This window comes from Nymphaea colorata, chromosome 3, assembly GCF_008831285.2.
Source record: "Nymphaea colorata isolate Beijing-Zhang1983 chromosome 3, ASM883128v2, whole genome shotgun sequence".
Lineage (NCBI taxonomy): Eukaryota > Viridiplantae > Streptophyta > Magnoliopsida > Nymphaeales > Nymphaeaceae > Nymphaea > Nymphaea colorata.
Window position 1 is genome coordinate 7452801 of NC_045140.1, and position 10681 is coordinate 7463481.

A 10681-nucleotide genomic window follows, 5' to 3' on the forward strand; every position below is an offset into this window, starting at 1 on the left:
GGTGTTATCATGGATTATAAATGCTCGTTCTAAAGAAATTGCCACTAGTGTGATCTACGCTCATGTGGTTTGGAAGGATCTGCATGATTGATACACTCAAGGCACAGCCACACAAAAATTTCATGTTAAAACTGCAATAAACAGGCATCTATAAGAGATCGGATCTGTTGTAACATACTTTACTAAAACTCAAGGGGCTTTGGGAGGAACTGTCTTCATATGAACCTCTGCCCATTTGTACCTGTGGTGCCATAAAAAAGTTTAGCAATCAACAAGACGAGGAAAAGGTGATGCAGGTTTTAGTGAACCACCATGAATCGTATTAATAAGAAGTCAGATATTGTTAATGGATCCTTTCCCCTCCATTGGAGAGGTGTATTCTCTTATTTTACAAGAAGAAAAACAGAGAGAAGTAAAACTGCTTCCCTCAATAGAGAACGCTAGTGTGCTCTCTAGCAATTGCTATCCAACGCCAATCTTAAGTAAAATGATACGGAAATCAGTGCTATTCGTGATTAATTTTACGAGTGACTTATTATAACGATCCTGTTAACTGCCGAAAACCGAATTTGCGTAGATTAATGGCATTACACTGTGGAGATCTGATTTCTGCAGCTTGACGCCTTCCAATGGCAGAGGTGCCAACAGAGCTCCAACCACTTGCTTTGCTTGGAACTTTAACCAATTAAATTTGGGCAAAAACGAAGATTTAGCAAAGTTTCGAAAGCATTCGCCCTGGAGCGGTATTTCTGGCTTCCGCCGGCAAAATTCACGAGTTCATTGTTTTCTCAGAAGGACAGCACAGAGAGGATATTCTAGAAATCCAGAAATTGCTTGGCAGAACATTTGGTATGGCCTTCATTTTGCCATTTACGCTGGCAAGACGTTGCTGTATCGCTTTTCATCATCTGCATGGCTAATTTTAATACAAATTTATTTCATTATTGAATCAAATTATCACACGAAGTAGTCGATTATATATCACACAATAAGGAGCGTAAGTTGCACCTTTTCATTTCAAGTTCCAAATTAAACAAGTTGCAACTAAAAATCCTGGTATCATCCAAGTAATGAAACAATAAAAGAGGCTCTGCATAATGTTATCCAGGTAAGCAAACAACGATACATAGCACCCCCTTGGACAAATACTCATACATACCAGCCCGAATAAATAATCTAAGATTTCCACAGCGTGAATAAAATCATTTCCAGCCATAAAAGTAGGCCTTAGTGATATTCTAGTAAAGCTCTTATATAAGACAGCTGGGCTATCCACATTTAAATGCTAAAAGGAAAGCCAATTATGCGTCAAGCAAAGTCTCGCTCATGTTTTAAGTTAACTCTTCCATCAGCCCCTGAAATTTCCAAAATAGGACGCACGTTAGGAGATGATATACACCCCCGTTTCCAGTACGTGTATAGAAGCATAAAATTCAAAAAGCCACATAAGCTGCACTTATGATTCCTAGATTACCTGGGAAATAAATTGTTCGGCATCTGTACGCTTCATCAAATGCACCGAGTTGTTAGTCAGTGATGGATGCTACCTGGTCACCAAGCAAGACATCACCAATATCACAACGGACACGGACCAGTATCGATGGATCATTAGGCGGGATCATGTCCTGTTAAAGACAGTATAAACATTTTTGAATGAGAGAGAAAAGAGAGAAAGAGAGAGAGAGAGAGGGAGACAGAGACAGAGACAGAGACCACTGTCAAATCCAGATCTATTTCTGACATATAAACCTCCAAAGCAGCACAGTGATTCTTGAAATACTCCTCTTCTGAGTAGTTAAGCTTTGATTGAATCTCTTCAGGAGGTATAGTCCCAATTTTCCATCTCAGGCTCCGTATTATTTCTGCCCGGTTGTACCTAGATGATATCCACAAGAGTGAGAGAAAGATGAGCAAGAAAGGATGTGCATGAGGGCCCCCATTTTCCGCAAGCATACGGAAACGATAAAAAGTGGGTCAGTTACATGTAGGCCATAAGACAACGCTTGTTTCTTATCAGGGAAAGGTGGTGAATTACAGCACCGAAATGATCAGAATTTCTAGTTGTTTGTATGTCTAATCCATCATCCTGAATTTTCCTGTGAAAAATAAACAAAGAAATTAGCATCTAGTCCAAGGTAAATCTCAATAGTGCAGCTACTGAAGATAGAAATATGAAGGAAAACATACAGCTAAGTCGCAACAATTCCATACAAACAAGAAAAGATGCACAACCACAGTACTAGTAAATCCAAACTGTGACATAGTGAACAAAGCTAACCAAATTTCTCACATTCATATATTCAAGTCCTTACAAGTTTTTTTCTTTAATTGCAGAAACAATCTTGGAATAAGAATTATCAAATATTTCAAGAGTACAGCCACCTACATAGAACTGAAAACTACGAAAGTAATGATCATACCTCATCAAAGACTGAAGATGCAAGTGGTGCTCATCACATTTTCTGAAAACTTGTTCAAAGATATCATTCTGAGATTGAAAGAAAAAAAAGGAAAGAAAGTTGAATCTCATTGACCTAGAAAATTGAATTAAAGTAATACCTGAAATCAATGTTATATGTATCGTACGATACGGACGTGTATCGTACGATACGTATCGTCTGTATCACGTGCATCGTACGATACGTATCGTCTGTATCAAGCGTAACGATACGTTACGCTATTAATTTGCGATACGGGTGCGTATCGCCCATATCGTGCGATACAGGATCAAAACTAAAAAGGGACCCGACGGCCCCTTCTTTGCGTATTTTTTTTAAAGTCGACGCTCCTCTCTCTCTCTTCTCTTCTTTCTAAACATTGCAAGAGACGTGAGAGGGAGAGTTGCATCAAGATTTGCCTGTGAAGAAGCTTTATTTCTCGTTGTGGGAAGCCTTAGAACGGTGGGAAGCTTGGAGGAAGAGGGTTTTTTGGTTTCTTACACCAAGAAGGTAAGAAATAACTCATTTTTTCCATTGAATCGTTCATTTCTCTTATTACTTACATTTATTTGTATGTTTTTACTTGTTTTGTAAAGATATAATGTTGGATCCTGCATGGCACTGGTGTACAAGGGTGAATCCCAAAGATAGGTTAAGAGTTAAGTGCAATTATTGTAAGCAAATCATATCAGGAGGGATCTCTCACTTTAAAAACCATATAGCTCGTACACACAGCGATATGGCTGCTTGCATTGGCTCCCAAGAGAACCCATTGCCAGCGTATGTAAATCACCAGTGTATGGAGCTTCTTAATGCAGTGAAAGCAAATAGGATTGAAAAGGAAATGCAAGATGCAGAGGAAGGACATGGGGACCCACATGATGAGCAAGAAGGTGAAGGTGAAGATGTTGACCTTGAATAAGAAGATGTTGGTGTCAGTTTGGGAACAGACAAAGGGGAAGACATCATGCATGGAGGTGGTTCTTCTGCAACTGCAACCAAAAAAAGAAGAGGTGCAAGTGCAAGTTCAGTTTCACAAGGATGTGGCAAGAGTCATGGTCATACTGGTGGTGGTAGAGTACCTACTATGAGGTCGAGTAATATGTTTGATTCGATCAAGAATTTTTTTCCCAATTATACTGCTACTGGTGCTCAGCCTGAGATTCGTATAGCCATGCAATCAAAAGATGTTGTTGAAGTAGCAGATGAAACCATAGGAAGGTGGTTCTATGATGCATGAATAGAACGTTGGTAAACTTTCTTGTATATTGCCCCCTTGGTACTATGTTCTTAAAATCTGTTGATTTGTCTGATACTCCTAAGACTGCTGATGTTTTGTTTGAGGTTTTTGATAAAGTTATACAAGAAGTTGGGCCTAAAAATGTTGTGCAATTTATCACTGATAATGCAACAAATTATAAAGTTGCAGGTGAAATGTTAGCAACATGATATGAGACTTTTTATTGGAGTCCATGTGCTGCTCATTGTGTAAATCTTATGCTTCAGGATCTAGGTGAAAAAGATGATATGAAGTTGACAGTTCATAGATGCCAAGAAATCACGAAGTTTATTTATAATCATGCTTATGTCTTAAATTTGATGAGGAAATTCACAAATGGGGCTGAATTGATTCGACCTGCACAAACACAGTTTGCTACAAATGTTTTGACTGTGCAAAGTATAGTCAAGCAAAGAACTCCTCTCAGACAGATGTTTTCAAGTGATGATTGGGCTGCATATCCGCATGCCTATAAAAGAAAGGCTACGACAGTTGTGGATACCATCTTCGATGCTGACTTTTGGGAATCATGTGTGCAGTTATTGAAGATTTGTGTACCTCTAGTGAAAGTCCTCATATTAGTTGATAGTGAAGATAGACCTTCTATTGGATATTTATATGAGTCTATGGACAGAGTCAAGGAGGCCATTAGAGATAATATGAAGGGAAAAAATAAGTTGTACATGCCTATATGGAAGATTATAAATGAAAGGTGGTCTGGACAACTTCATCGCTCACTTCATGCAGCAGCCTACTACCTAAATCCTGCTATTAGATATCTTCCCACTTTTAAGAAGGACAGAGAAGTCGAGTATGGCCTGTTGGATTGTATTGACGTATTAGTAAGTGATAGTAAAGAACAAGATGCTATCCATATGTCGATCAACAAATATGATACAGCTTCTGGTACCTTGGCGAGAGACACAACAGTTCGATGCAGGACAACTATGCATCCAGGTATTAGAAAAAGAGACTTTATACTTTTTGTTGTTTAGCTTCTATTCTACCTTCTCATATATTTATTCTATCTCATTTTTACTTTCCATCTGTTATTAGATTTGTGGTGGGAAAGGTTTGGGCCTCATTGCCCAGAATTAAGGAAGCTTGCAATTAGAATCATCAGCCAAACATGTAGTGCAACTGGATGTGAAAGAAATTGGAGTGTATTTCAACACATCCATAGTAAGAAGAGGAATAGGCTGTAACATAAAAGGTTGAATGACCTTGTTTATGTTCGTTATAATATGAAGTTGAGACAAAGTTTGTATTTTGTTATACAAAATAGCAAATTTTAATATATATTTTAATTTCGAACAATTTGTTAAATTTTTCTCTTGTTAGGCAACTAGACACAACATCTATGAGGAAGCATCACACTCAATATGATCCTATCTTCATTGACCATTTTGATATATTAGATTCTTGGGTTGAAGAAGAACCATCTGCAATACTTGATGAGGACGATCTTCATTTTCTGAACATTGAAGGAACGACAGAGATTATTGAAGAAGGAGAGGCTGGGGGGGGGGGGGGGGAGCAATGGAATGTTGGTGATGTAACGACTCGTTATTTTGTTTGGGCAGGTCGGGTCGGGACCCAGACCCAGACCCGCAGCTTACCCGCGGGAGAGCCCGACCAGGGCTGTTCTCCCTCGTCCTCATCTCGCTCTCCCCCTTTTCGTTGCCGTTATTGCCGCTAGGGAGATCCACGCAGAGAAGAAGAAGAAGAAGACGGGGGAGGTGCCGGCGGCGAGCGGCGACGACGGTGGCTGAGGCAGCGACGCTTGGGTAAAACTCTCTCCCTCTCTCGTTCTTTGTTTCCCTTCTCCGCCACTCTCATGTTCCTTTGCCCTCCCTACCGAATGCTCTCTCTCTCTCTTCCTCTCCCTCGCCCCTCTCTTTCCCCCTTTCCAATAGCCCTCTCCCGCACGGTCCCTCTCCTTACTCTCCCACCGACTCTCTCTTCTCTCTCGACCTCTCCCCTCACTGCCCTTCTTCCCTTTTTCTGTCTGAACCTCTCTCTCTTTGTCTTCCCTTGCCTCACGTACCCTAAGTGAGCTCGTTCTCCCCATTTTTTTTCTAATTGTTTTTCCCCTTATCCCAATCGAGCACTCTCTCACGGTTTTCAGCTTTGTTTGTTAGGATTCTAGCTTGGGAAGCGTGTTTTTCCCCTCCTAGCAGCGAGTAGGCAGTGTTGGTGGTGGAGGTTTAGCACGTTTTTTGTTGTTCGGGGACCGATTGATCGCTTGAGGTGACTGTCGGAGGCGTTGCAACAGTTCAGATTCTTGATGTAGGGTGAGCGAGACCTAATCAAGCCCAAATTATTGAATATTATCTTTTAGAGCATGTATAATTATTGTTTGTGCATGCTAGGGCTTAGAATTGATGTTTTGGGAGGCATGTTAACGATTTTGCTTTTGGGGAAAATGTGGGGTTATGATGGAGAAGCGATGATTCATGTGTTTGTTGATCTTTTAAGCATGATGAGTTGATTTTCGAAGTAATAGGAAAGCATGGTAGCGTTTGTATGGCTGTGGGGAAGATTTAGGATGGTTTTGGTGAGCGTGTAGCACACGTTCTGGTGAACGGGTGCGTTTTGGAGTTAAACAGGGAAAGCGTACGTAAGTTGGTTGTGCCTTTGGGGTTGACGCCTTGATTAAGAAAAAGAAAGTTTGGAGAAAGGCATTTGTGATAGATGGATTGATGGCTTTGAGTTTTGACTTTTGTTGGCATGGCTACAAGTTGGGAAGTGGCCTATTAGAGGGCTTGTAGGTCGACACTACCCGTCGACACCCTCTTGAGGCGATGACACGTGCCTCAAGGATTTTGTTTTGTATTTGTTTGAATTGTTCAGGTATCTAGTAGGAATCTTATCATTTGTTTATGTTTGTAGGTACCCCGGGCACGTCCCGTCGACCTTGAGTTCGAAGCTCGAGGAGTTTTGTGAGCGCGCCACAGGTATGGCGACATTCCAGGCAAATCCCTGCCTGGGGCAAATGTGTGATTGTGTGCTCCTAGGATCAAGAGATCATAGGATTGTGATATTAATTGATTGACTGCTTTGTGAATGAGTATATGTATGTTGCTTATATGATATGAATGGGTTAGAAAGATTATTAGTCATTTGTTTTGAAAATGTTACGCATTGGCATGTGCATGCTAGAATTGATATCTGTTTAGGACAGATGAGGCGGGGTATCGAGTCGAGTGTCTCCTCGACTCCAATTGTGCATTAGGAAGCATCATAGAATGATAACTGCATAGGACGGCTACGAGCCAACCGCAGATCGAGACTACTCTCTGTGGATTGGCTAAGTTTTTCAAAGAGGTGATTGACGTGATTGATGTGAGGATTGATGTGATGATTGATATGAATGTGTACGTTGTTGCATATGCATTGCCATGGGAAACGATGCAAATGGATGAAATAGAGGGTAGTTGTACCCGTACTGTATGACAGCTAGCAATGACTGTTACTGTATGTATAGACCTCGTGTGGAGGCATTGGGAGGTGTAAGTGCACTCGTAGGGTGTATTAACCTCATGTGCTAGTCAGTCATCTTGTGAATGAGTAATGATAATGATAAAAAAGAAAACGAAAGGATAAGAGATGAGAGGCCAGTGGGATGTGGCTGTGTGTTTGGGAGACGGCCCGTTCTCGCCACTGGTCTCGCATGTCAGAACGCAGGCGGTGCAAGGCCCCAGGGTTCTGTTGTGTGTTGTGCTTGGAGCGTTGGGCTCCCGCCTTCCCAACTTGGGTGTCCTAGGGAAGGCTGAGTATCTCACCTTGGACTTCACACATCCAGGAATGAGTGCTCTACTGCTGCAGTGGGTGAAATGGATCCATACTGTTATGGGCCACCACGGGGGTTGTCTCTCGGCTGTAGGCTGCCCGCGGTGTGCACGTGCCTGTGTTGCACCCACAGGAACTGTTAATGCACTAAAGTTAATGAAAATGTAATGTGTTTGATAGAATGCATATGACTGACGTATATGTGACTGATATGAATGCAAGTGTTATGTTTAAGCATGCTTCGCATGTGACTGATGTTGTGTTAGTGTGGCCATCAAGTGGCTTTTACGTGTCGTACTCTGACACGACATGACGATAGATGGGTTGATATTTGTTCTTTTATTTGAGGCTTACTTGAGAGGATTTGACATTTTCCTGGCTTGTTGCCATACTGTGAAGACTGAGCCTTCAGTTGTTTTCTTTTTCAGGTTTTGGCAGACCCGGGGCAACAGGTTGAGCAGATGGCTTCACTCACGTCCTACTGGGGAGGTTTTGGGATTGTCGTTTGTAGTGCCGGCGCGTCATGTTTTGGTTTTATTGATGTCTTCTTTTTGTTAGGCATCAATGTTATGATTTTGGGGCATTTTGGTCATGCACATAGATGTGAATTTGTATGAAACAGAATTGTTATATAAATGAAAGTTCGCCCCATTGTTTTGAATTGCTTGGCTCATCGTCTTTTTGAATTGTTGGCACACCTCGATGCTTTATGTTTAGAAAAAAAAAAAAGGTTTGAAGGTTTAAAAGGTCGGGGTGTGACAGGTGACATTCCATTTGCAACAAAGGGGACAGAAGAAGCACTTAATGAAGAAAATGAAGATGATGATGAAGAATGAAGATGATGATGCAGATGACGATTGATGAGGCTTTTTGTTTTGAGTTTTGTAAACTATGTCAATATGTTTTGAGTTTTGACTTCTGAACTTATGAATTGTGATGTAATTGAATACTCTTAAGCTGCTTGATATGTTATTTTGATTTTTGAATATTTGATTTCTTATTTTGGAATGTGTTGTTCATATGCATACTTCTGAATGATGAATGTTCCTTCAAATACATTTTTCTTGAATTTTTCTGATTTTTACTAGTTTTTTCTGATTTTTTTCGATTTTTTAATATTTTTTTAATATTTTTTTTAATATTTTTTACAAATTTAAAAAATTATTTTTGCGATACGTTACGATACATTTATGATACGGCGTATAGGTCGGCCCGACCGATACACGATCTGATACGGCAATGATAACATTACCTGAAATGGTAACATCAGCACTGTAGTACATTACCTAAGGATACTTTCTGAGTACAAACATAAGCACATGCACACATGTACAGAGCCCGGAGGGGCTTTAGCCAGTTCCGCGTATTTCCCCTCCACCCCCCCTCTCCCCCCATCCAACAAAACAGAAGCTCAAATGAAGCTTAATATATAGTGTGATGAGCGTTTCTTAACATTAAAAAAAAAAGCAATCATATAAATGACGAAATTTAAACAAAGTAATTGATAACTGGATGAAGATACCTCCTAAGAAGCATTCACAAGTGGTACCATAAAATATCAATGTTCTCCACAATTTCTTTACAAGATTTTTCTACGATTCCTTTTTCCAAAGAGTTGGTCTTTGTTGTGATGCTTGAAAATATTGTGGCATTTTGAAGATATTATCAGCTCACTTGGCAATGATGATACAGTTGCAATACTTTCAATGGGACTGTAACCTTTGACTTTATGAAACAGAACAAGGTAATTCCTGCTGTGACACAAGATCTACAAGGCATGGTTTTTATCAAATAAGAATACTCTTGACAAATAAATGCAAACACATTTATAGGTTTGAATTTGTCTAAGAAAAAGTACTCAGGACCATGTATCTTAAGTCTTAGCAGTTAGCATGATTAGATGTCATTTACATAGGCATCCACACCTCTGCCACATAGACACACCAAAAAGAAAAACCTCCACCACCTTTCCAGTTCACTAGACACGTTCTCTACATTTCCACAGATACATACTGTTTTATGTTGTCCATATGCTCAACATATACCGTTTTATGTTGTCCATATGCTCGTATCTAAGTACTGTTCATTGATCTACTCCCAAGAAAACATCCATGTGTGCATTTATCTGTTCAACACCCCCTTCCTCCTTTTTCTTTATTAACTACATAATCATGCAAATATAGTTGGCCTTGCTTTACCACATTTCCAGTAGTTGTGTGTCAGACACAATGCATAATACTATAATCCTCTCCTAATATTACTGCCTAACCTTGCAAATGATTAACTCTAAACAGCTCGTTTTGCATAAAAGAAGGAATAATTTAATGTATCTAACACGATCAACTTGGTTTTGGGCAAAAAGAGGATCTTACAACTGCAATAACAGATCGTACCAAAAGGTATTCCTCAAGACCTACAGCAGAAAAGAGCCAGAGTATTCACTCAGCTTAGCTTGTAGCAATAACCGAGTAAGAGCAGAACTTACATTGAATGGTGTTAGCTGATCATTGTCATTGTATGCTAGTTCCTTCAGCAACTGAGATGCACTCTTGCAGAACATTTCTGCACAAGGGTGGTACCGTAGTAGCCTCCAACTCTCTTTCCCCTAAGGCGCCATCAGGTTCCTATTTAGGAGATGGCATCAGTTCAAGATTTTCAACAGGACAACCGACAACCTACAATTCTGGCATTACATTAAAGTTATATAACGTTAAAAGATCAAAAGTTAAAAATACAAACCAAATTATCTACTGTTTTAGAGTTTCCGTTGAGTAGAATTAAATCTTAAGAGGGTATTTCAATGCTTAGATAAGTATCCATCGTAATCTTTTGGACAACTTGTCCAGCATAAAAGTCCTCCAAGACCAATTATTACTGGGAAAATTTTATCTTCTGCATGATTCATAAACATTTCTTTTTCCATTTTTGGTTTCATGAATATCAAAATAACATGAAATTGCTTTCAATCTAGTAGGGACATAAAAAGAACAAAGACACATTTTTCACATCAAAACACAAAGAAAAAAGAGCAGCCCTTATCAGTATCTAGTTTGAGCTATTGAGATGCATGAAATTGCCAAGAAATACAAGTATACAACATGCAGATTAGTATGGAACAAATTTCCTGTATCAAATACCAACAAGTGCGCAAGGAAAAAATTGGCCAATACAG

At 39.8% G+C, this 10681-nt stretch overlaps 1 protein-coding gene across 2 annotated transcripts; it reads right to left on the reverse strand.

Annotated features, from left to right (window-relative positions):
- Positions 1-1040: 1040 nt before the first annotated feature.
- Positions 1041-10232, reverse strand: LOC116249752 (uncharacterized). 2 transcript variants are annotated; one of them, XM_031623001.2, is made up of 6 exons: positions 9995-10232; positions 2421-2488; positions 1983-2096; positions 1714-1876; positions 1475-1625; positions 1041-1355 (listed from the first exon to the last, which is right to left on the reverse strand). In XM_031623001.2, exons 1-5 carry the CDS (start codon positions 10067-10069, stop codon positions 1527-1529), a joined length of 519 nt encoding a protein of 172 aa, XP_031478861.1. In that variant the 5' UTR covers positions 10070-10232; the 3' UTR covers positions 1041-1355; positions 1475-1526. The 2 variants fall into 2 exon arrangements, with proteins under 2 accessions (XP_031478861.1, XP_031478862.1); XM_031623002.2 differs by having other exon boundaries at positions 1750-1876; positions 9995-10231.
- Between the last annotated feature and the right edge of the window lie 449 nt (positions 10233-10681).